This window comes from Nomascus leucogenys, chromosome 23 (assembly GCF_006542625.1).
Source record: "Nomascus leucogenys isolate Asia chromosome 23, Asia_NLE_v1, whole genome shotgun sequence".
In the NCBI taxonomy this organism is placed as follows: Eukaryota; Metazoa; Chordata; class Mammalia; order Primates; family Hylobatidae; genus Nomascus; species Nomascus leucogenys.
This window is the reverse complement of record NC_044403.1, coordinates 24,795,015-24,821,313: the sequence shown is the minus strand read 5'-3', so window position 1 is coordinate 24,821,313 and position 26,299 is coordinate 24,795,015. Positions and strand designations below refer to the sequence as shown.

At 48.2% G+C, this 26,299-nt stretch overlaps 1 protein-coding gene across 1 annotated transcript; it reads left to right on the top strand.

The window, feature by feature from the left end:
• The first annotated feature begins 1,347 nt into the window (after nucleotides 1–1,347).
• Nucleotides 1,348–24,936, top strand: FOXJ2 (forkhead box J2). Its single transcript, XM_003265437.4, has 11 exons — nucleotides 1,348–2,491; nucleotides 8,457–8,803; nucleotides 11,619–11,693; nucleotides 12,647–12,715; nucleotides 12,896–13,036; nucleotides 13,736–13,934; nucleotides 16,858–17,262; nucleotides 17,670–17,771; nucleotides 18,335–18,544; nucleotides 19,504–19,602; nucleotides 22,179–24,936. The coding sequence occupies exons 2-11, from the start codon at nucleotides 8,471–8,473 to the stop codon at nucleotides 22,265–22,267; spliced, it is 1,722 nt and encodes a 573-aa protein (XP_003265485.3). The 5' UTR covers nucleotides 1,348–2,491; nucleotides 8,457–8,470; the 3' UTR covers nucleotides 22,268–24,936.
• The last annotated feature ends 1,363 nt before the right edge of the window (nucleotides 24,937–26,299 follow it).

The following is a 26,299-nucleotide window of genomic DNA, read 5'->3' as shown; positions in this document are numbered from 1 at the left end:
GCCAGGCTGGTCTCCAATTCCTGACTTCAAGTGATCCCCCCGCCTGGGCCTCCCAAACTGTTGGGATTACAGCCGTGAGCCACTGCGCCTGGCCTATTATCTTATGTGATATAAAGTAGATAGTAGGCCGGGCCGTGTTTCCTGCCTGTAATCCCAGCACTTTGGAGGCCTAAAACGGGAGAATAGTTTAAACCCAGGAATTAAAGACCAGCCTGGGCAGCATACTGAGACCCCGTCTCTACTTTTAAAAAAAGAAAAAGAAAAAGAAAGAAAGGAAAGAAAGTAGGGTAGTTTTATAAAAGTTTAAAAAGCTGGAGTATGGGCCAGGCGCGGTGGCTCACGCCTGTAATCCCAGCACTTTGGGAGGCCGAGGAAGGCGGATCACGAGGTCAGGAGTTCGAGACCAGCCGGGCCAACATGGTGAAACCCCATCTCTACTAAAAATACAAAAATTAGCTGGGCGTGGTGGCGCGCACCTGTAATCCCAGCTACTAGGGAGGCTGAGGCTGGAGAATCGCTTGAACCCGGGAGGCGTAGGTTGCAGTGGGCCGAGATCGTGCCATTGCACTCCAGCCTGGGCAATAAGAGTGAAACTCCGTCTCAGAAAAAAAAAAAAAAAAAAAGCCAGAGTGTGAAATATATAAGAATTTGCAGCAGAATAATATGACTCCAGGATGTGACAACTGTAAAGGGTAAGCAGGCCGAGTATCAAGGTCCCTTCTTCGCTGAGCAAGATTGCAGAGAACAAGGGCCATGCACAAGTTTACGAAGCTGGAACAAGGAACAGGACCCAGATCTTCTGATGTTTATTTCACGGTTACACGCTCATTTATCATGTATCCACCCAATCAAGGAGCATTTACTGAATTCCAGGATGATATAAGGGTAACATATAAACTTCACCCCAATCTTCACCTCAATGCTCATGACCCTTTATAAATCATCTCGAGGGAAAGAGAAGCCCATCAAAGACAGTCCTGAGAAAGCTGGGGCTGTTCATCTGTATACGGAGTTTAACAGAATGAAACGCCAGAGTTGGGGTGTCAGCTGGAATTGACGGTATACGGTGCGCACGAGGGAATCTCCCGACGGGGAGCAGTGAGTTGTCATCCCGGGTAGACGGCGAGCTCCCGGAGCCACGCGGCCGCAGGTGGGCGAGGGCGGCGAGACCCCTCGCCGGCGTGAGAGCGGCCGTGGCTCTCCAGGCGGAGCGCACACCGGGCAGCGCGGCTCGCGGCTCGGCGCCGCCCGCGGCACGGCGTCGCCCGGCTCCTCCTTAACCCGCGCCGGGAGGCGGTGGCGGCAGCGGCCGGCGGGCGGGGGAGAGGGAGGGGCGCGGAGCGCGGCGCGGAGGCCGGGGAGGAGCCGGGGCCTGCAGCGGAGCCGAGCCGAGCCCGAGCCCGCGCCGAGCCCTGACACTGTCCGTCCGCCTTCTGGCTCCCCGGGAGCCCGGACTGGTCGGAGCCCGAGCGGTGGCAGCGCGGGGAGCCCCACGCGCCGAAGGGAGCGGACCGGACAGGACGGCCCTAGAGGAGGTGCTGCCGCCACAGTAGCAGGGACCGGAGTCTCGAGCCGCGGCCTCCCGGACCGTGCTGCCCAGGCCAGCTCAGGGAGAGCCGGGAGTACGAAAGCCCCACCCTCTGGGGCACCCCGGGAGCGGAGGCGGGAGCGGGGACGCGAGCAACCTCTCCCCCTGTTGGAGAGAAAAGACCCTGAGCACTCGGATGAGGGAAAGAAGAGACCCCTGGAGGGGACGCCTCTCTCCTGCCTAGAGGCGAGGAAGACCCCTGTACTGGCCGGGGAGGAGACCCCCAGAAGTGGAAAGAAGGGAGCTTTCCGTAGGGAAGCAGAGTGAGACCACCCTAGCGCGCCCCCGCCCCTCCAAACACACACTCTCAACAGTTGAGGACTTTCGAGGCAAAGAGAGACGGGGCTGTGCCTATGGAGTAGGCACCCTCGGCCCACCAGTATTCACAGGGGACAGGAGTCCTTACGTTCAGAAGCCACTCCAGGGAAAGAAGAGGAATCGGCTTTCAGCCTTCTGGAGAGGGGAAGACCTCCCCTCAACTTCCTCGTGCCTAGACAGTGGAACGGGGTAGACCTCCTCCGCTCATATCTCCAGCAGACGGAAAGAGCCCTCCACCTCAGAAAGATCCAGTTTGGGGGGGAGGGGAACTCCCCCAAGGGGGAGGAGACAACTCCTGGTTGGGAGAGGCTCCTCCCCTCCTCCCCAGGGTGACAAGCAGGGTGTGGGGGGTGTGCCACCTTCCCCAAGTAGGACCTCCTTCTCCTCCCCCTCCCCCTCCTCCGCCCTTGACTCCTCATCCTCAGGGGACCCAGTTCCCCTCACCAACTTGGGAGGCTCAGCCAAGCACAGGAAGAGCCACTGAGGATGAGAGCCATCACCTGCCTCTGAAGAGGGGAATCCCTCCAACCCCAAACTCCAGCACCAGGTGGTTCCCTCCCTTTGCCGGAGGAACCTTGGAGACAGGTTAGTGCTTTCTTTCATCTTCTCTCTGTCATTGTCTGGCACTAGTGGGTGTAGGGGGTTGAGCTGGTGGATCGTGGGTTTCACTACCAGGGAAGATACAGCGGTGACTCAGAAAATCCAATGGGAACTGTGAGCCAAGGCAGCTCCTGGATTTGAACCCACATCTTGCTGCAGAAGCTCTGAGAAATGGGTTTCTTTGTGTTTGGGGACTAAAGGGATGGGATTCATTTTAGGTCCCTTGGGGAAGTGGATGTTTTCATGCTGAGGAAAAGGGTTATCAGAAAACGGCTGCATTTTGAGAACATGCATACTGTGTAGCAGTGATTTACACAACCTAACCAGTGGTAAGACTCCCATACCACCCTTCACCCGTGGGCCTTTTCACCTGGAGAGTGGGCTGTCATGAAAATCACGGTGGCATCTGGGGTCCTGGCCTTGCCCAGGGCATGCCGCGGTCAGCTTAGTGTTCACCAGAGGTGTTCCCTCCAGCTTACTGCACTTACCGCTCCCTTGACAAGAAAAGCAATCTGTTCCTGCTCATCGTATCTCAGATACCAAGAGGCCTCCTCTCCTGACATTTGCATTCCTAGCTGCCCATAAAATCCAAAGGGAAAATGGGAATCCCACATGTTCTGAGGCGAGAAGAAAGTGTGCAGGGGAATGCCAACTCATGGGTTGAAGTGCTTCCTTGATGCTGGCCCTGTACCACTGCCCCAGTCCCCTTCTCGACTCCTGTTTTTTGCTCACAATTCTTCAGGAAAAATCAGATCCTGGATACGAAGGGAGGAGGGCTGCTGCTCCGCTTCTGTCCAGACTTCCAGCTAAACAAGTTGACCACTGGAGAGATTTCACTTCTGAGGAGTATATAAAGTTTCCTTCCAGAAAAGTACCTAATAGTCTCATCCTCTCCCTTCCTGTTTCTTGTTCAGTTCTGAGTCCCCGGAACCTTGTGTGAAAGTCTTCCTTCATAAGCTAGGGAATTATCAAAGTCCAGAATCTTCAGAAAAGGCAGGAAAAGGGTTCCAGGAAATCCTTCCCTGAAACCTAGGCTGTTTTTAGGAGAGGTCACTAGCTGCTGTTTGCTTTCCTGCCTCGCCATTAGCAGATACCTTATCTTCTGTCTCACAGCAAGGACAAGTGGTGAAGGAGTCTTCATCTGACCTGGCCTTTCATATTTCCTCCTCTCTCTGGGGCATGGGTGAGGTGTACCTAAGTTCATGAGCACATTCACTTGTCCTGGCAGCTACTGGTGGTATGTGAGATAGGGCACAGGTTTGTGTGGCTGTGCTGTAGGACAACATGTATATACTTCTTAATTCAGGTGAGTGTGGCTCTCTCTGTTTCAAGTGGGTATGTGTGTGGAGACAGGTACTTATGTGCTTTTCAGACTATACTCCAGTTACCTAGAATTGTATGTTTCTGGTGGGCCCCTAGAAGCAGGTGCCTCTGTACAAGGACATGGATAGGTGGTGGTAAGGATGCACACCTGAGGGGAAGGGCTTGGCCTCCCCCCCAGTCAGTGGGAGCCCTCGTGACAGTCTACAGGACAGTCCTTTAAGCAGCAGGGCAGCCCAGTCTCAGGTTGGGATAATTTCTTCTAGGACTAATAAGAGAGCTTCATTGTGGATACCTCTGGTCTCAGAAGGATGAGGATCCTTGACTTCTAACTCCAGAACTCCCCCACCTTTTACAAAAGAGGCCACGCTGGTTAACAGCAGCCTGTTTCTTATAAAGTGCTTCACCAGATGCTGGCCTGCACCTGCCTGAATGGCTCAGGGTGAACTATATCACAGCATCTCCCAGTACACCACCGCCACGCAGTTTAATTGGCCCTGCTTGGACTGAGTTCCCTAACCCTGCTTGCTTCTCTGGAATCAGTTAGAAGCAGGTGGCTACTGAGTGGGATTAACTGTGGTTTAGAGAGTGTGCTTTCCCAGACCATGTCTTATGACTACAACTAGTTCCCCCTGGAAGATAAGAGATGATAGTTCCTCATTGCTTCATCCTTGGAGTCTTCCTGATCCTAGCATTAGCCAGTACTGGGTGATATTATCTCCAAAGGAAAAGTTTGAGATTCTGACATCCTGAAAACCATTGCAGACGCAGTGCAGGCTTTGTAATGCAAACCACTGCAGGCTTGCTGCTTCCACTCCTATCTCTATAGTCTGTCAGTTTGCTAATTTTTAATTTCTAGTATTCTCTTTTTTCCCCATTTAAAAACAATAGCTACACTTATTTAGCACTTACTAAGTGCTCTAAAAATATTAACTCAAGGTAATCCTTACAACAATCAAAATAGTGGAGCTGGGATTGAAACTCAGGCAGCCTAACTCACGTGCTACACCTTGCCGCTGTGCTCTTTGTTCTGGCATTCTGTATGGGGCAGGAAGTTATCACACCTTATTACCTGACATTGGCATTAGAACAAGTAGTGGCCTTTCAGATAAAATGGGAAGAAAACTGAGCCTGTTACTGTGGATCTTACATGTTTCATCCAGGATCGGTCTTTCACTCCCAGAATGTCTATGTGTCTGTTTTTCCCTGCCTTTCTCCCAGTTCTGTAGTCTTCATTAGACGTCGTGTGGATGTGATGGAGCCTGCCCTTTGGCTGCCTTTCCCAGCTTCTCTGGGTATTTCCTTTCAGTCTTCCAGCACACAGAGAAGAATGTGGCCTGACTCAGGTTCTGCCCAAGCCCCGTGGCACAAGGCCCACCTGGAGAGAGAGGTCTGGGTAACTAGGTTGGTTGGACTGAGAAATGGAAGTACCTCTTGTTTGCCTTTCTATTAATAGCCCTGAACATTAGCCTCGTGCCATTATTTTGGGGAGCGTGGAATGTGTGGCAGCCACGAGCTCATTAAGTTTCATTCACTTCGCTCCAGGGACGATGCTTTGGCAGGGTTTATGGGTTCATCTCCTTTATTGAAGGGGAAAACTGAGGCATCAAGACTTCACCGGGGGCCAGGCATGGTGGCTGACACCTGTAATCCCAGCACTTTGGGAGACCGAGACGGGTAGATCACCTGAGGTGAGGAGTTCAAGACCAGCCAGGCCAACATGGTGAAACCCCACCTCTACTAAAAATACAAAAATTAGCCGGGCGTGGTGGCGCGTGCCTATAATCCCAGCTACTAGGGAGTCTGAGAAAGGAAAATCGCTTGAACCTAGGAGATGGAGGTTGCAGTGAGCTGAGATCGCGCCACTGTACTCTAGCCTCGGCCAAAGAGCAAGGCTTGGCCTCCAAAAAAAAAAAAAAAACACTTCATCAGAGAGGCAAGGGATGGTTAGGGGGTTAGGGACAGTCCAGGAGGATTTGGAATAGAACCAAGGAACCTCAGTCTCCGAGGCTCTACATGCTGGGCTGCCCTTCACAAATGGAGAAGTGAAGAGGGTGAGGAAGTGGGATGGGTCAAAGGAGAACGGTGCTGAAAGATCAAAAGGATCAGATGCTACAAGCTGCTTGTAGCTGGTGAGATTTGAATATATTTTGAGTGCTGGGGGCTGTATTTGGAGGGCTGACTGGAAGGGGGCTGGAGAAAGGTTAAATTTAACCTCAGTGTCCTAACCTGGTGCTGGGGTAAGGGTAGGCAAGGGCGTAGAACAACTTGCAAAAGGCTGAGAGTGCTTCCCTTTCAGGAGCTCACTGTGATTGGCATGTGCCAAATGGGTTCTTCTGTAAGCCCTCTAAACACTTTAAATCCACTCTCATGCCCCTGTCCAGTGTTGGAAAAGTTGTTTCAAATGAACATCAACTGAAGGCCTCTGTGCTCTTAAGATGAAATTTCCTAGGGATCTTTAGAAGGAGATAAATAGGGAATAGCGCAGAACTACTTTAGGGACCTCCCCATCTGGGGAGGACCCAGGAGGACCCTGGTCATTGGAAACCTGCTCATTGGCATGCCACTCTTCAGCTCGGATGACCCAGCTACAAGACTGTGATTCTGCTACAAGTATACAAGTATATATGTGATCTGCTATAGCCCAGGGACTGGGGTGTTTTGACTTAGTAGTTTTGGAAGGTGTGAGGTTCCTGGAATGATTAAGTGTTCCTATTAGTTTCCAAGTTTCCATGGTTAGGGCAAGGTGGTAGTGGGATGAAGAGGAGGATAGTGGGAGAGAAGCTAAGGATAAAGGGGAAACCCTTCATGACGCTATTTATAAACATGCCATCCCCCGTCCCTCCGCCGCTTTTCTCCTGTCAAACAATTCTTGGGTTCCAGTTGGGTCTCTTGCTGCCCCGGCTCCTGAGGCACTAAGGTGTTTCCTTCAGCCTTGTGGAGTGAGTGTGTTGCTGGTTAGGAGCACAGGGCTGGGTACTTGTGCACACCTGCAGATTGCCATCTGCGTGGGTGGGACCTTGGGGAGAGGGGAGTAAGTGAGAATGCTGACCCCTAGGAGAAAGGCTTAAGGGTCAAGGGCAGAAGAATCACTACCTAGGATAGAAGAGGGAGCTGAGACCCTGAAAGATGTGTTGGGGTCAGGAGAGAGGGGGACATGGTCCTATCTGCTGTTGAGCTTTGGCCTGCAAAGCGTGTGGATCTGTTGTATTTTATGGATACGCTTGTGCATGTATCTGGCTGTGGATTTAGAGATCACTTACATCATACTTTTCTGTTCAGGATTCTGAACTTTGAGGCAATCTAGTCCTGGCTTCTCAGGAGAAATGCCCTGGTGGGACTGAGGAAGACAGTGTTAGCTGGAATCTGGCGGCTGTGCAGGCACAAACCTGTTAGGCAGCAAGTGCTTAGGGGGTTGCTGGCATCAGCTCTAGGGGAGTGCCAAATGGCTACCTAGTGGTTCCTGCCAGCCTTTCTAGACCCTGCAATACAGATATCACCCATCGTTCTTCACCTTCCCTCAGCAACATGTCACTGTAGCTATACCTCTCTGCTGGCAAGGGCGCCCAGGGAGTGTGGGTGGCAGCAGGGCGTGCAAACATCAGGCGTAGGCGGTCTGGCAGCTCCAGGAGTTTGCATGGAGGTGCAGCGAGTGTGCCTGCCTGGCTGGGAAGGAAGGAGGGAGGAGGAGGGCGGAGAAGGGGAGCCAGCTCCGAGCCCCAGAGTGGCTATTTTTAGCCAGGCTATCTGATTGTTACCGGTAGGCACACAGCTGGGTGTCTCCCTGGCTCGGTGAAGCCCAGCAGGCTGAGAGGTGGGAGGTCCTTGTGGATGACTTCTTCCTGGTGTTGGTGTCTGTGGGCGGGAGCATGCAAGGGGTAGCTTAAAAAGTGTGAGCGCAGCTGTGTACTCAGGATGTGTTGCTTCTGTGTGTGACTTTGTGCTCTGGTGGTAATGTATGCTGTATATGTAATTGTGATCTCTGTGTATGTGCTTCACTGTTTATGTGTCTGTCTGCTGGTTGTCATATATAATTTATGCCTGGGATATATCTAATATGCCTCAGGTGCACGTGTGTGGGATAAAAAGGGCAAGTGCTCATAATATATCTAGTAGGAAACATCTTTAAAAGTGTTGGTGTGTGCTTCATCTGTGTATGTTTGTATTTAGGTAGACTTTATATGTGCGTTCATGCCGTCCATCTGTGGATGTTGTATGAAAATATAACAGGTGTCACATGATTGGAGAATGGACTTTAATTTTACCTGCTATCTAAGTGGGGTTTTTCTTTTTTCAAACTCATTCCTACATAGTTTAAAAATACTATGTTGTAGGGCTATAAGTAAGGTGAATTGAGGAAATAGCTCAATTTGGTGTGAAGTTTGATGTCTTTTAGTCCTACATGGAGAGGCCTCTTGGCCTTGCTCCGCAATCAGATGTAGGGTAACTAGCAGTCCATCATCTGGTAGATAGATCTGCTTGGGGATTCTGGGAACACCTGGTGGAAGGCCATGCCATGGGTGTCTTATGGGAATGAGAGTAGGAAGAAACTCTACTTCCCTCAAACAAAAGGATTTGAGTATTACTTTCCCCTAGTATTTTCGTCTCCTCTCTGTCTTCTTCTCTGCAGAACCCAGAAGTACTATGGCTTCTGACCTAGAGAGTAGCCTCACCTCCATAGACTGGCTCCCCCAGCTGACCCTCCGTGCTACCATTGAGAAGCTTGGAAGTGCCTCCCAGGCTGGGCCTCCCGGGAGCAGCCGCAAGTGTTCACCAGGCTCACCCACAGATCCTAATGCCACCCTGAGCAAAGATGAGGCAGCAGTTCACCAGGACGGCAAGCCACGGTACAGCTATGCCACTCTCATCACCTATGCCATCAACTCCTCTCCAGCCAAGAAGATGACCCTCAGCGAGATTTACCGCTGGATCTGTGATAACTTCCCCTATTACAAGAATGCTGGCATTGGTTGGAAGGTGGGAATGCTTCTATAATCTTGGCTTAGGTTTAGCCTTCAACAGCCTTTTTAGAGAAAAAGGTTTTGTTTCTTCCTGTAACCTGTTCAGTTTACTCTGGTTTGTCTCAGAGATGTGAAAACTTAAAATCTCGTATGTTCTGCCCTCTACTTTTTTTCAGAGTTGAACAACTTTTATAAGGTATATTAGGGAAACTCCAAGCCATTAAGTGTAGTGATGGGGATGGCAGGATGCTGTTGCTCATCACACCCTCTTATCTTTTTTTTTGAGACAGAGTCTCACACTGTCGCCCGGGCTGGAGTGCAATGGCATGATCTCGGCTCACTGCAACCTCTACCTTCCAGGTTCAAGCGATTTTCCTGCCTCAGCTTCCTGAGTAGCTGGGATTACAGGTGCCCGCCACCGTGCCCAGCTGGTTTTTTGTATTTTTAGTAGAGACAGGGTTTCGCCATGTTGGCCAGGCTGGTCTTGAACTCCAGATTTCATGATCCACCCGCCTCAGCCTCCCAAAGTGCTGAGATTACAGGCATGAGCCACTGCACCCGGCCCACATCCTCTTGTCTTCTGATCCCTCAGAGAGGATATTCATTCATTTCACAAATGTTTATTGCCATTCTACGATGTTCAAGTCACTGTGCAAGGCATGGCATCACTCCTTCCTACCTAGAGGTAGGAGTCTAATCTAGAGCATCAGATTTCCATAACTCCATTGCACAGTCATCATCTTTTGAAAAGTTGCATTCCAAGAAAAATATAATTAGGTTCTTTACCAACAGCTGGCTACCAAGCAAGTAATGAGAAGTTAAGTTGTTTGGCTGGAGATGAAGAAAGAAGGGGCTCCTCTCCCAAGCAAAGAAGGAAGGCTGATATGCTCAATTTTTTGGAGCAGTAGCTCATTTGTCAATTGTTGAGTAGGAATGGGAACTTAATATGTAGTTCTCTCACTCTATAAACCCCCAGTTGACATACAAACCATGTAGTGAGTTGGAGACTATTGAAAGCACTCAGCTTTCTTTTCTTTTCTTTTTCTTTTTTTTTTTTTTGCGGGGGTGGGGGACAGGGTCTCACTGTCCCCAGACTGGAGTTTAGTGGTGTGATATTGGCTCACCATAACCTCTGCCTCCCAGGTGCAAGCGATTCTCCTGCCTCAGCCTCCCGAGTAGCTGGGATTACAGGTGCGCGCCACTGCTGCCTGGCTAATTTTTGTATTTTTAGTAGAGATGGGGTTTCACCATGTTGGCCAGGCTGGTCTTGAACTCCTGACCTCAAATGATCCACCCACCTCGGCCTCCCAAAGTGCTGGCTGGGATTACAGGTGTGAGCCACTGCACCTGGCCTCTTTTTTTTTTTTTTTTTTTTTTTTGAGACAGAGTCTTGCTCTGTCTCCCAGGCTAGAGTGCAGTGGCACAATCTCGGCTCACTGCAACCTCTGCCTCCCAGGTTCAAGGGATTCTCCTGCCTCAGCCTCCCTAGTAGCTGGGATTACAGGCACCTGCCACTGCAACCAGCTAATTTTTTTTGTATTTTTAGTAGAGACGGGGTTTCACCATGTTGGCTGGGCTGGTCTCAAACTCTTGACCTCAAATGATCCACCTCCTGCCTCGGTCTCCCAAAGTGCTGGGATTATAGGTGTGAGCCACTGTACCCGGCCTCTTTTTTTTTTTTTTTTTTTTTTTTTTTAAGACAGGGTCTTGCTCTGTCACCCAGGCTGGATTGTAGTGGTACAATCACAGCTCACTGCAGCTTGAACCTGGGCTCAAGCAATCCTCCCACCTCAGCCTCCTGAGTAGCTGGGACTACAGGCATGCACCACCATGCACAGGAACTTTTTTTTATGTTGTAGAAATGAGGTCTCACTGTGTTGCCCAGGCTGGCCTCAGGTTCCTAGACTCAAGTGATCCTCCCATCTTGGCCTCCCAAGATGCTGGAATTACAGGCGTGAGCCATTGTGCCTGGCCCATTGAGCTTTCCCTTTGTAAATATGTCCCTGCTAGCTACCATAACCCCCAATCCAATACCACCCAGCACACACATTTTTTTTTTTTTTTTTGAGACAGAGTTTCGCTCTTGTTGTCTAGGCTGGAGTGCAGTGGCACAATCTGGGCTCACTGCCATCTCTGCCTCCTGGGTTCAAGCGATTCTCTTGTCTCAGCCTCCTGAGTAGCTGGGATTACAGGCATGTGCCACCACGCCCGGCTAATTTTTTGTATTTTTAGCAGAGATGGGGTTTCACCATGTCGGCTAGGCTGGTCTCGAACTCCTGACCTTAGGTGATCAGCACACCTCGGCCTCCCAAAGTGTTGGGATTATAGGCGTGAGCCCCCACGCCCAACCCCAACACACTTATACAGCATTTCTTTCCTCCAAATGTGAACATTCTATGGGCTATTGAGAAAATGAAGGTGATCTGTGTTTTTCTTTCACTCATAATTTGTATAAAAAGTTTTAAAACATTGTTCTTTTGCTATCAGTCGGGTAGATTGAGGAACTGGGCAGATGTGATTGTGAGGCATTTATATACTTGTCACTTGGCTGGAGAGACTGAAAAACTATATAATCAGTTTTTCAGAAGCATTAGTAATCAAATTTATAGCCATTCCCTCCCATCAGTTTAATCTCTGCATTTTTCTTATCTCATTGCTATTGCTATTTGATGCATAATTCCCTTCATCAGTGTAGTTAAGAGGTACTAAGCTTACCCTGATACTTCAACTCCATGGTGTATTACGTTTTTTTGTGTGTCCCTCTGTGTTCTATTGGCAAATTTTCTGCTCTGCATAATGCTCAGGCCTAACTTGCTTCTCTGCATCTCCAGAATTCAATACGGCACAACCTTTCTCTCAACAAGTGTTTCCGGAAGGTGCCCAGACCTCGGGATGACCCTGGGAAGGTAAGATACTACTGTAAGCATTGAAAGGAGGAGCAGGAAGGAGAGTGAAGTAGTTGACAGTCCAGAGTCCTGTGGCTGCTTTACTTAGCCAGAAGAGGAAATCATGCTAATTAGAGAAGCATCTTTATTTTTTCTCAGAGGAAGCTTGGTTGTCAAGCTTGTGGGCCCCCAGTAGAATGGGTGACTAAGAAAGACTGTGAGGCCGGGCGCATTGGCTAATGCCTGTAATCCCAACACTTTAGGAGGCTGAGGCGGGCGGATCAACTGAGGTCAGGAGTTCAAACCAGCCTAGTGAACACGGCGAAACCCCGTCTGTACTAAAAATACAAAAAATTAGCCGGGCGTGGTGGTGCATGCCTGTAATCTCAGCTACTCGGGAGGCTGAGGCAGGAGAATTGCTTGAACCTGGGAGGCAGAGGTTGCAGTGAGCTGAGATTGCGCCATTGCACTCCAGCCTGGGCAACAAGAGTGAAACTCCATCTCAAAAAAAAAAAGACTGAAATCTTTTCTTTTAAAAAATAGAAATACTTACGGTAAAGTTGACTTTCATGCTCCCCCTTTTTTGTGTGGCACTCTTTTTTCCTAGATGTAAAAGGTAGACTTAATAACCTTTGTACAAACATCTCTATACAAAAGTCCCTGGTGTTTCCCCCATAAAAGAGAAGGGATGGATCATTCTCTCCATTTGACAGATGTGGATGCTAAAGTCCAAGCAAGTTTAGCCTCAGGTCAGAAGGAAAGGGAGAGGCTGTGTCTGGACATCTCCAGCTCTTTGAGCTAGATGCCATTGTTCTGTCCCTCCAGAACAATCGAGGCCTGTGTGTGGACCACAGGATTCCCTCTGGCATACTCCGTGAGTTTCTAGGACAGTTTGCTCTTCATTAATACCCAGAACCCTGGGAGGTTCTGAATGTAACAATTTTGTTTTCTGTGGGAATGGGATCTCCTTCCAGGGTTCCTACTGGACAATTGACACCTGCCCTGACATTTCCCGAAAGAGAAGACACCCTCCAGATGATGATGTAAGTTCCCAGCTCATGAGGAGATGCCATATCTGAGCCAGCTGCTCCTTCCACCTCCTCTTGTGGATGTTCAGTGCTTCCAGAGGCAGAGGTGGAAGGAATACAGCCGAGGGGAAACCATGGGTCTTGGGAGGATGTTGTGTCTCTGCTTATAGATTTCTTTTTCTTCACAACCCTCAGCTGTCCCAAGACTCACCAGAACAGGAGGCAAGCAAGAGCCCACGGGGAGGCGTTCCAGGGAGTGGAGAAGCCTCACTGCCTCCTGAGGGGAATCCACAGATGTCACTTCAGAGCTCCACATCTATTGCTAGCTACAGCCAGGTAGGAAGCAGATACGGCAGGGGTCATGGGATGGGTGGTGAATAGATTCAGATGTCTCCCTGTTTATTCAGAATTATGTATTGAGTATCTGTGATATATGAGGCAGATAAATTGAGAAAGAAGGGGAAAGCAAAAGAGGGAAATATAAAGATAGAGAAATAGAAAGGCATAGCCAAACTTTGAGAAACATTAGGAAAAAAAAGCTAGGCACGGTGACTCATGCCTGTAATCTCAGCACTTTGGGAGGTCGAGGCAGGCGGATCACATGAGTCCAGGAGCTTGAGACCCGCCTATCCAACATGCCAAAACCCCATCTCTACTAAAAATACAAAATTAGCTGGGCGTGGTGGCATACGCCTATAGTTCCTCCTACTCGGGAGGCTGAGGCATGAGAATCACTTGAACCGGGGAGGTGGAGGTTGCTGTAAGGTGAGATCACGCCACCACACTCCAGCCTGGGTGACAGAGCCAGACCCTGCCTCAGAAACAAACAAAGAAAAGAAGAAATGGAGACTGTTGAGAGAAAGAGGGTAGATTCAAGATAAGAACAAATGAGAAAAGAAGGAGAAAATGATGCTGGGTCATTGAAGAGCTAGGCGAGGATGAAGAGGACAGACAGGAGAGCCTGGTGACCATTGAAGGGTTTTATTGGTCCCTCAGCTGGGACACTGATCAGGAATTTCTTACCTGTTTTTGCAGGGCACAGGATCTGTGGATGGTGGAGCAGTGGCAGCAGGGGCTTCAGGCCGAGAAAGTGCTGAGGGTCCCCCTCCCCTCTATAACACCAACCATGACTTTAAATTCTCCTACTCAGAGATCAACTTTCAGGATCTAAGCTGGTCCTTCCGCAACCTCTATAAGTCCATGCTGGAGAAGTCCTCTTCCTCCTCTCAGCATGGTGAGTCTGGAGTTGGGATGGGTGCATGGAGACTTTTTTATCTTGTTGAACAAGTGGGGTGACATTTTCTTTTTTCCCTTTTTTTTTATTTATTTATTTTTTTGAGACAGGGTCTCACTCTGTCGTCCAAGCTGGAGTGCAGTGGTGCGATCTCGGCTCACTGCAACCTCCGCCTCACGGGTTCAAGCGATTCTGTCATCTCAACTTCTCAAGTAGCTGGCAGTACAGGCACGTGCTACCACGCTTGGCTAATTTTTGTATTTTTATTTTTGTTTTTTTTTGAGACGGAGTCTCGCTCTTGTCACCCAGGCTGGTGTGTAGTGGCGCAATCTCGGCTCACTGCAACCTCCGCCTCCCGGGTTCAAGCAATTCTCCTGCCTCAGCCTCCCGAGTAGCTTGGACTACAGGCGCACGCTGCCACACCCAGCTAATTTTTGTACTTTTAGTAGAGACAGGGTTTCACCATGTTGGCCGGGCTGGTCTTGAACTCCTGACCTCAGGTGATCCGCCTGCCTCAGCCTCCCGAAGTGTCGGGATTACAGACGTGAGTCACTGTGCCTGACTTAAGTTTTGTATTTTTAGTAGAGACAGGGTTTCACCACGTTGGCTGGGCTGGTCTCGAACTCCTGGCCTCAAGTGATCCACCCGCCTCGGCCTTCCAAAGTGCTGGGATTACAGGTGTGAGCCACCGTGCCCGGCCATATTTCTTTCTTTATTTTTTTGAGGCAGAGTTTCGCTCTTTGTTTGTCAGGCTAGAGAGCAGTGTCGCGACCTCGGCTCACTGCAACCTCCGCCTCCCAAGTTCAAGCAATTCTTCTGTCTCAGCCTCCCAATTAGCTGGGATTACAGGCTCCTGCCACCACGCCTGGCTAATTTTTATATTTTTTAGTAGAGACGGGGTTTCACCACGTTGGCCAGGCTGCTCTTGAACTCCTGACCTCAGGTGATCCACTTACCTCAGCCTCCCAAAGTGCTGGGATTACAGGCGTGAGCCACTGCGCCTGACCCATATTTCTTATTTTTAACACGAAGAGAGGTATCACTACCCAGAGGAAATATCTCATGAACTAAAACTGTTTGGAGTCAAGTGAGCTCATCCTTGTGCAAATACAGCTGTTTCAGGAGGCAAGCTAGGTTAATAGTTTCAGAAAGTGAGTTGGAGGATTGCCCCTTCCAGGACTAAGGGCAGTGATTTTAGGGCTGCAAGCGAGTCATTTGGAGGATGACCACGAGGGGGCAGCAGCAGTACCCTCTCGCGAAGAATCCCTGTGTTTCATTGTGAGAACAGTTTCTTTTTAGTGTATTTATATTTATGTTACTTTTATTGTGAAAAATTGCAAACAGATGCAAAAGTGTGGAGAAAAATATAATAAACCCCTGTGTTCCATCACCCAACTTTAACAGTTATCAGTATTTTAGGCTTGTTTTGTTTACCACTAAGCCTTCTAAAGATTGGAGTAATTTAATGGAATTCACATATACCATGTCATTCCACTCATAAATACAACTTTGATATACATCCCTAAATGATGACTTTCTTCTGGTTATCTACCATGACATTATCATTCCTAACATAATTGATAATACATCCTTAATATCAGCTGGTATCTTGTCTGTGCACATTTTCCTGATTATCATGTGAGAATGACTTAAAGTTTTTGTTGGGAGGCCCATTGAGAGAACATCTGGTTTGGCCCTCTGCAATATCTGTGTGTTTGTTTTTTAAATAACTTAGAGACAGTGGTGAAGTTGATTTCAGGTGAGGCATTAGACCTTCTCGTTCTGTGCAGTGGCCCTATGTTGGCAGCAGGGGCTGAATGGAATGATAAAAACTGGTTAGGAGTCACTTTTTGGAAAACTTATATTAATTTTCATGAATTTCTTCTTGTATATCCCAGGGGATCAGTTCCTAGAGTTGTGTCCAAGACTGTAGCATTTGCTCAAGAAATGAATCCAACTCAGGTGGTTGGTTGATTGGAGGTGGGAACATGAGAAACTATCAGAAATAAAGTAAAAAATTAGATTGGGTGAGGACAGCCTAGAGTTCACTCAAGTTTTATTGTGACCAAAAGCCTCTAGCCTCAGACTTTTGTTCTTCCTGGCCTAGTCTGCTTGAGAAATAACTCCATCCTATCTCTGCTCCTTACCCAAGCTACATTTGTTTACAGAGGATACAGGAATGACATGGCAGTGGCAGAGTGTAGAGAAAATAAGGGGCCGGTCACGGTATCTCATGCCTGTAATCCCAGCACTTTGGGAGGCCAAGGTGGGCGGATCACCTGAAGTCAGGAGTTCGAGACCAACCTCAACATGGAGAAACCTGGTCTCTACTAAAAATACAAAATTAGCCGGTCGTGGTGGTACCCACCTGTAGTCTCAGCTACTCGGGAGGCTGAGGCAGGAGAATTGCTTGAACCTGGGAGGCGGAGGTTGCAGTGAGCCGAGATCGCACCATTGCACTCCAGCCTGGACAACAAGAGCGAAACTCCATCTCAAAAAAAAAAGAAAGAAGAGGAGATAGTAGATAACTGATGGCTTTGTTTTCTTTCTGATTAACTTTTTTTTTTTTTTCCCTAAACACTAGATGACCAGGGATGGTTTCCTTTTTAAAGTTCACCTGCTGGGAAACTGTGATTTCAGGCCTTCAGCCAAATGCCTAAAAACTAGCATTAAACGCTATACACTGACCTTTTTAGTAAGATTTCAGTGGTCTCCACACTGTCAGGGCCCTCCTCTAACCTCAGTGTCTTCCTGTCTCTTGTACCTGCCAGGAGGGCCACAGGGATCTTTGCTGCCCTAGAATGTTCTTACCCTTTTAACTCCACAGTTTTGATCTGAGGCTTCCCATCTCAACCCAGGGAAAATCCCATTTTGTGAAAAATGCATTGCTTAAGTCACTTGCCTGCTTCCTCCCCACCTGCAGGCTTTTCTTCTCTCCTGGGGGACATCCCACCCTCGAACAACTACTACATGTATCAGCAGCAGCAGCCACCGCCACCTCAACAGCAGCAGCAGCAGCAGCCGCCACAGCCACCTCCCCAGCAGTCCCAGCCACAGCAGCAGCAGGCACCTGCCCAGGGCCCCTCCGCTGTAGGGGGTGCTCCTCCACTGCACACCCCAAGCCCGGATGGTTGTACCCCACCAGGGGGAAAGCAAGCTGGGGCGGAAGGCTATGGGCCTCCCCCTGTAATGGCCATGCATCCACCCCCGCTGCAGCATGGAGGCTACCACCCTCATCAGCACCATCCCCACTCCCACCCTGCCCAGCAGCCACCACCTCCACAGCCACAGGCACAAGGCCAGGCTCCCATCAACAACACTGGCTTTGGTGAGTAAGGAGGGTGCAGAGTGATCTAGAGGAGGGTGGGGTGATGTCCTTGTCCTAACTCCAGCCTGGAGGTGCAGTTAGTTAGGAAGTTAATGATGGGTCTTTTAGGCTTCGCTCCTTCATGTGAGCTAATCTGAACAAAGTTACTACTTAGAGCTCTGTCTTATAGAATCCTTGGATCAATTGAGATTGTTTTACATATTCTCCTGACTATGAGCCTGGCTGTACTTAAAGCATAGCTAGCTTTTCCAGTCCTAAACCCCCAGGGAGGGAGAGTCCAAAACTTGGAAGTGCAACTGATAATCTGTATAGATGCAAGAATCTTGCATGTAGTCAGCCTGGTATCAGTTGACTGCTGTCTTACACTTCACTCTATCTTATTATCCACTTTCCCCTCCTCTTTACAGCCTTTCCTTCTGACTGGTGCTCTAATATTGACTCTTTAAAGGAAAGCTTCAAGATGGTGAATCGGCTCAATTGGTCCAGCATTGAGCAGTCACAATTCTCAGGTTAGTGATCAAAGAATGAAGGAAGAGAGGGATACACTGTAAGGGAAAACCCAGTAGAAACTGGAACCGGAAGGGGGTGGTTAAATGAAGTTGCAGAATTGAGGATTTAATTGTTTTTCTTTCTTTTTACACAAGATGGATAATATTTACATTACTTTCAAATTAACTCAAATTAATCTTGTCGTAACTGAAAATGTGGCAGTGAATAATCCTAGTCCATTCTGTCTTTGGGAGGGAGAAGGCCCTCAGGAATTTAGAAGCCGTGGACCACTATTTTGTAGTTTTGTCACCACTTACTGACAGTGTGACCTTGGCTGAGTCACTCAGTCACATTGAAAGTTTATCTTACTCATCAGTAAGATGGAAATTATAAGAATTTGGTAAGGGATCAAATAGAATGAGAGTTTGAAAATGCAGAGCTCTGAAAGATGTAAATTGTTATTGTTAGTGCCTGTTATCAGTGGGGGTGATTGATGGTGTGTTTGGAACAGTGAGATAGGGCTGGGTCTGTTAGGGGCTTCCTACCTCTGCAAGATTTGCATTGCTCGCTTCCCTCTTTGTAGAACTGATGGAGAGTCTACGACAGGCAGAGCAGAAGAACTGGACCCTCGACCAGCATCACATTGCCAATCTGTGTGACTCCCTCAACCACTTCCTTACTCAGACTGGTCACGTGCCCCCTCAAGGGGGTACCCACCGCCCACCAGCCCCTGCCCGTATTGCTGACTCCTGTGCCCTCACCAGTGGCAAACAGGAGTCAGCTATGAGCCAAGGTACTGCACCAAGCCAGTTGCCATGGAGGTGGAGAGTATGTTGAAAAGGAAGCATAGGAGAAAGGCAAAAGAGAACTGAGAGACAGGATTTTATGGGGCAGTGACCCAAATTGAGCAGTGGAACTAGTTTATCAGTTGACTGAATACCTGTTGAATCAGTGAAGTCCTAAACTGAAAAATGCAAAAGAAATAGACTGTATGATTCCTTTTTAGACCTCAGTTTGGAAGATCAGAATTACTTAAGAAAAGGGAGGAGATTTGTTAGAGAAAGGCTCTATTTTAAATTTGCGTCTCAGTAATCCCTACCGCCTGGGTGATACCAGATGAAATGGTGGTTCTATACTTACATGATGTTCAAACTAGTGAAATGAGAGAGATGTCATGATTATGTTCCTGTTTTTTGCTTTTTTCTTTTTTTTTTTGAGATGGGGTCTCGCTCTGTCGCCCAGGCTCTGGAGTGCAGTGGTGTGATCACAGCTTACTGCAACCTTGACCCCCTGGAGCTCAGGTGATCCTCCCACTTCAGCCTCCTGAGTAGCTGGGACTACAGGTGTGTACCACCATGCCCAGCTAATTTTTTTTTTGTATTTTGTATATAGCTGGGATTTCACCATGTCGCCTAGGCTATCTTCAAACTCTTGGACTCAAGGGATCTGTCCACCTCGGCTGCCCAAAGTGTTGGGATTACAGGCATGAGCCACCATACCTGGCCCTGTGTTTTTATATTTTTCATCCTTATATCTTTCCTATTTCACAATTGTACTATCCATTTCTTTTTACCCTCAGTGGTGAGGACTGACAGCTTCTGCAGAAAGCCTTCTTGCCTGCAGGAGCTACAGAACAGGGCAGGGAAGAGAGAAGGAGGATGGGAGCAAGGGTATATTTTTTTCTTCCCTGCTTTGTTGAGTACAGTAACCCCCTCCCCCCCCACTCACGTAACTCTTGTCTTGCTTTGGCAGTGAACTCTTATGGGCACCCACAAGCTCCCCACCTCTACCCTGGCCCATCACCAATGTACCCAATCCCCACCCAGGACTCAGCAGGATACAGTCGCCCAGGTAAGAGCTAGGAAGCTTGTTTCAAAACTGTTGCACTCTGATGAGTTGTTTTGCTTTCCTTTGACTCTGAGCTGGCATTCTGTGCATTTTTGCCTGCGTCTCACTGGAGGGAATGAGCCTTTATAATTCCCAAGGCTGGAGGATGGGCTACCTGCTAAGGAGGTATATGTCAGGGGAGACTAACGAAGACAGATGTCCCTTCCCTTTCCCTTCCCTTCCCTTCCCTTCTTCCCTTCCCTTCCCTTCCCTTTCCCCTTCCCTTCCCTTTCCCCTTCCCTTCCCTTTCCCCTTCCCTTCCCTTTCCCCTTCCCTTCCCTTTCCCCTTCCCTTCCCTTTCCCCTTCCCTTCCCTTTCCCCTTCCCTTCCCTTCCCCTTCCCTTCCCTTCCCTTCCCTTCCCTTTCCCCTTCCCTTCCCTTCCCTTCCCTTCCCTTCCCTTTCCCTTTCCCTTCCTTCCCTTCCCTTCCCTTCCCTTTCCCTTCCCTTCCCTTCCCTTCCCTTCCTTCCCTTCCCTTCCCCTTCCTTTCCCCTTCTTTCCCCTTCCCCTTCCTTTTCCCTTCCCTTTCCCTTTCCCTTTCCCTTTCCCTTTCCCTTTCCTTCCCCTTCCTTTCCCCTTCCCTTCCCTTCCCTTCCCTTCCCCTTCCCCTCCCCCTCCCCTTCCCCTCCCCTCCCCTCCCCTCCCCCTCCCCCTCCCCTTTCCCCTCCCCCCTCCCCCCTTTCCCTCCCCCTCCCCTCCCCCTCCCCTTCCCCTTCTCCTTCCTTTCCCCTTTGCCTTCCTTCCCCTTCCCTTCCCCTTCCCTTCCCTTCCCTTCCCTTCCCCTTTCCTTCCCTTCCCTTTCCCTTCCCTTCCCTTCCCCTTTCCTTCCCTTCCCTTCCCCTTCCCCTTCCCTTCCCCTTTCCTTCCTTCCCTTCCCTTCCCCTTCCTTTCCCCTTCCCTTCCCTTCCCCTTTTCTTTTCTTTTTGACAGAGTCTCGCTCTGTTGCCCAGGCTGGAGTACAGTGGTGCGATCTCAGCTCCCTACAACCTCCACCTCCTGGGTTGAAATGATTCTCCTGCTTGAGCCTCTCAAGTAGCTGGGACTACAGACCCACACCACCATGCCTGGCTAATTTTTGTATTTTTAGTAGAGATAGGGTTTTGCCATGTTGGCCAGGCTTGTCTTGAACTCCTGACCACAAGTGATCCGCCCGCCTCTGCCTCCCAAACTGCTGGGATTACAGGCATGATCCACTGCCCCCGGCTAGATGTACTTTAAAATTAGCAACTGCAATAGTAAAAGGAAGTGAAAGCATACATATAAGCAAAAGATAGCTATGTGCAACATTTATGTGTGGCTTTGGAATCTAGATGGAAGATGCGCTCAGGCAAATAAAATGAATTTGTTATCCACACATACTTGCTTTGTGCCCATGTCTGCTTTCCTGTCACCTGATCTCTAGAATCAGGGGTCTGGGATTGAACTATCTCTGATAGTGGGGGTGGGGCAGGGAGACACTAAATTGCCATAGACAGAACAAAATGAACAGATCCTTCACATTTAGACACATATAGAAAAATCACTGTTATTCTGCCTAACCACACGTGTTTTCAATTTGGGGGTGAGCTCTGACTCTCTCTGTTCTTTGTCCATATAATATAAATACAGATTTCTCTACTGCTATTTCATGTGATATTATCTTCTGTTTGTTTGTTTGAGTCAGAGTCTTGTTCTGTTGCCCAGGCTGGAGGGCAGTAGGCAATGGTGTGATCCTGGCTCACTGCAACCTCCGCCTCCCAGGTTCAAGTGATTCTTGAGCCTCAGCCACCCGAGCAGCTGGGATTACAGGCACCCACCACTGTGCCTGGCTAATTTTTATTTTTTAGTAGAGACAGAGTTTCACCATGTTGGCCAGTCTGGTCTAGAACTCCTGACCTCAAGTGATCCACCCATCTCGGCCTCTTAAAGTGCTGGGATTATAGGCATGAGCCACCGTGCCCAGCCATATGATATCATCTTCTGTATGTTATTTTATCATTATCGTATGTTTTCAGAAGTATAACTTTTTTTTTTTTTTTGAGACGGAGTCTTGCTCTGTTGCCCAGGCGACAGAGCAATGGCACAGTCTTGGCTCACTGCAACCTCCACCTCCCAGGTTCACGCCATTCTCCTGCTTCAGCCTCCCGAGTAGCTGGGACTACAGGCACATGCCACCACACCTGGCTAATTTTTTGTATTTTTAGTAGAGATGGGGTTTCTCCATGTTGGCCAGGCTGGTCTCGAACTCCTGACCTCATGATCCGCCTGCCTTGGCCTCCCAAAGTGCTGGGATAACAGGTGTGAGCAACTGTGCCTGGCGTCCGAAGTATAATTTTTAACGGCAGCATAATATTTAATTGTTGTGGAATGTAATTTACTCTAGTTTATTTCCTGAGACCTCACTGAAATGGTGACCTGCAACCGAAATTAACTCCAGCTGATAAGGGCGATAGCTTCACAAGGCCTTCTTCATGGTGTTAGCTGGGGCTGAGCACAGTCCTTCTAAATTGAGGGAACAGCTTCCCATCCACTCCTTTTACTCTCTTTCTTTCTTTCTAACAGCACACCATATGGTCCCTCGGCCACCAGTGCCACCTCCTGGTGCCAATGAGGAGATCCCTGATGACTTCGACTGGGACTTGATCACTTAGTGCATCACAGAGTGTGGACATCAGCCCAGGGCCACGTGGTGAAGTCTGGCAGTGGGGAAAGAGCAACCCCAGCCCGTCCCTTCCCCGCTGTCTGTATATAGACATATATCCTCTTTTTGTTCTTTCTCTGTCAGAGAAGCCACTGCAAGATGCTGCCGAAGATAACCCCCTCTTTCCTGCCTCATTCTTCTCTCTTCCTTCCTGTTTTTTCCTAGTTCTTTTATTATTATTCTTATATTATTATTATTATTATTGGTTATATACTGTCCATAGTCTCCTGTCCCTACATCATGGATCATGTCCACCTTTTGCTAATTTAAAATCATCAGGCTGGAAGATGAAGCCATGATAGCTACAGAGAAAGGTTTTAGACTCCAGTTTACCTTTCTCTTGGAGAAACTCAATGCTAATCCTACTTTTTGGCCCTAAATTGTTTTTTGTTCCCGTCAGTTTCAGGCCAGGACTGGAGAGGCCACGTTACCAAGTAGAAAGGGGCTGAAACATTACTTGGCAGCCAAAAATTTGGAGGTTTTAAAATGGTGCTAATTCTGTCCTCTGAGGTCTTCCTTGTCCCTTTATACCTTCAATCCTTACTTCTGCCAGTCTGCATTTCCTATCAAGGGTAAAAGTGATGATGGTGGTGCAGGAGGGTGACAATAAAATCCTAGTGGAATTGGAGACCATTGGAAGGGATGGAGTATAAGTCAGTGTGAAACTGAGTGTACACTGCCATGTTACATCAGGGTCCATTGGCTTGTTTCGAGCCCATTCTCTAAGAAGATAGGATTGGTTTTAGCCCAAACTCTGCTTCTATGGTAGGGCATGAGGACAACTATTCAGCCTAGTTTTAGCTTCTTGGAGATGATTCCAACTTAACTATTTTGGCTTTTTAAACATAATTTTCTCTGAAAATTAACTGTGGCTCTTATTTGCATTTACGAATTACCTTCCCATCCCTTTTTCCCATTCAGCAAATATTAGTTTGTCCTCCTTTAATTGTTCGCCCAAATCTTCCACCCATCTTTTTTCTTCCCCCATTTTCTGGGATTCTCAGGAAAGAAAAAGGAACCCATTATCACTCTGAGTTTCGTTGTGTCCTAAGACATGATGGGAATCTCATTCCCACCTCTCATAGCAGAACCAAACCTTTAGTGATGGTGGTAGGAGGATTGGGAGAGGAAAAGGGAGCTGGCAAAGAAATGGATAGGGAATATTTTAGTTCTTTAAATACATAGGCAGATGCTTCTCTTGGAATCCAGATCATCTGGCTGAAGCTTTTGCAAGTAGGCTTTGAGGGGTGAAGGAGATTGGTGGAGGAGAGTACATAATCTAGAGGCAAGAGTTCAGTGAGGGCCAAGGGGGACCCCCAGAAAAAGGTATAGAGCTAACTCATCTCTTTTACAAGGGGTGGCCATGACTTACTGTTGCAAAGTATTCAGTGTATATTTAATGTTAATTGTTGAATTTTAGTTACGAGAGGGAAGAACAATTTTACTTCTGTCCTTATTTCACTTGCTGAAAAGCTGTGGGACAAAATGTATGGAATAGACAAGGCCACTTTCTTGGTGATTTCTGCTTTTCATGCCTATTATTTTATTTACCCATAATTTCCAAGAGATTTGGCTTTCTACTCTCCTGCTTTTTTCTTTCATTCACCCCTTTCCTTTTTTTGGAAGGGGGTTATATATGAGAGTTTATTGAAGAAGTCCAGTGAGGCTGAAGTAAAGGGGCAAGATAGGGCAGTTAACTAAAGAGCACTTTATTTCTTTGAAGCCTTCCTAAGAAAGAAATGGGGGTGTGAGTGGCTTGAATCTCCCATGATGTTGGAGGGCACTTAGTGGGGTTGAAGTATGACGTAATATTTCCCGCTGGGGAAAGGAGAATTGCTCTTAGAGGATGGCAAAATGCCTTTGCCCAGCGTCCCTACTTTAGGCATCTTTTCCTTCCTTATTCCTTCCAGTCAGGGTGTGTCCTACACAGAACTTCCCGTCAGTTCTCCTCAATATGCCCCATTTGTAAATGATCACTTCTCTTTTCTAAACCCTTTTCCTGTTCAGATCCATACAGGATTTGCAAGGGCAGGATCATACATGCAAGTGCCCCTTGTTCACCTGTGTCTTCTGCAAACTAGTCTCATGAAGAATTCTGGTGTGCAGCCAGGGTAGCTGAAGTTTGGGTCTGGGACTGGAGATTGGCCATTAGGCCTCCTGAGATTCCAGCTCCCTTCCACCAAGCCCAGTCTTGCTACATGGCACAGAGCAAACCTAACTCCCTTTGGGCCTCAGTTTCCCCTCCCCTTCATGAAATGAAAAGAATACTACTTTTTCTTGTTGGTCTAGCATTGCTGGACACAAAGTGTAGTCATTATTGTTGTACTGGGTGATGTGTGCAAAACTGCAGAAGCTCACTGCCTATAAGAGGAAATAAGAGAGAAAGTGGAGGAGAGGGACAAAAGGAGTAATTATTTGGTATAGATCTACCCATCCCAACCTTTCTCTCCTCAGTCCCTGCTCCTCATGTTTCCGGTTTGGTGAGTCCTTTGTGCCACCACCCATAATGCTTTGCATTGCTGCATCCTGAGAAGGGGGTATATGGTCTCACAAGTTGTTGTCATTGTTTTTTTGCATGCTTTCTTAATAAAAAAAAAAAAAAGAATGTTTACAGTTTTATCTTACTGGTAGTGGTCTTAAGTTTCTTTTGGCCAGGGAAGGAAAAGAGAAATGTGAAAGAATTTAGTTTCAGTTGGTCTTTATTCCTCTTCCACCTTCCACCACTGGGTTGAATTAGTTGACACCGACATGTTTTGTGACCTTGGTGGGAAAGAAGAATCAAAGGTACGTCCTTAACATTCCTCTTTTCAAATGCTATCAAGTGTGATGACATATTGCGAGAGAGTCAGTCACCCCTTGTAGGTTGGTGTATGGAGTAGGCCCACCTTGCTTGCATTTTAGGATAGCTTAAAGATTTAAGATATTATACTTTGGGGCCGGGCGTGGTGGCTCATGCCTGTAATCCCAGCACTTTGGGAGGCCGAGGCAGGCAGATCACCTGAGGTCAGGAGTTCGAGGTCAGCCTGACCAACATGGTAAAAGCCCGTCTCTACTAAAAACACAAAATTAGCCAGACGTGGTGGCACATGCCTATAATCCCAGCTACTCTGGAGGCTGAGGCAGGAGAATCGCTTGAACCTGGGAGGCGGAGGTTGTAGTAAGCCAAGACTGCACCGTTGCACTCCAGCCTAGGTGACAAGAATGAAATTCTCTCTAAAAAAAAAAAAGATATTGGTTGGGCGCGGTGGCTCACACCTGTAATCCCAGCACTTTGGGAGGCCGAAGTGGGCGGATCACAAGGTCAGCAGTTCGAGACCAGCCTGGCCAACATGGTGAAACCTCGTCTCTACTATAAATACAAAAATTAGCCAGGTGTGGTGGCAGGCGCCTGTAATCCCAGCTACTTGGGAGGCTGAGGCAGAAGAATTGCTTGAACCCGAGAGGTGGAGGTTGCGGTGAGCTGAGATCGTGCCAAGCGTGCCACTGCGCTCTAGCCTGGGCTACAGAGTGAGACTTCATCTCAAAAAAAAAAAAAAAAAGAAAAGATACTATACTTTGGACAGGAGCTGTGTTCCCATCTGGGACTTCCTGGAGAAGATATGGTACAAAATAGTTACAGGTACTCACCAGGTTTTCATCAGAAATGAGGGGGCTCTAATTGTAGGAATTTCTTCAGAATACATTTCCAAAGTAAATGGAAAAGAAAAGGAGTCCAGAAATGCTGATTACTCGTTGTACATTAAATCTTTATAACTGTGTCAAGATTATTCACCTTGATATCCTATACACTAACCCCAGGAGTTTAGGTCTTATTCCCAGGGTCTTACGGGATGTGCTGGGGTTTCTGGAAGCCTGGCTAATTGCTATTATAGCAAGTCTGTAGTCACTCACTAGGAGATTTATTTGCTGCGTATTTAGAGATTGTGATATATTCTGAATGTGAAACAAAAGGATTCATAAATCTCTGAGCCTTGCAAGGACC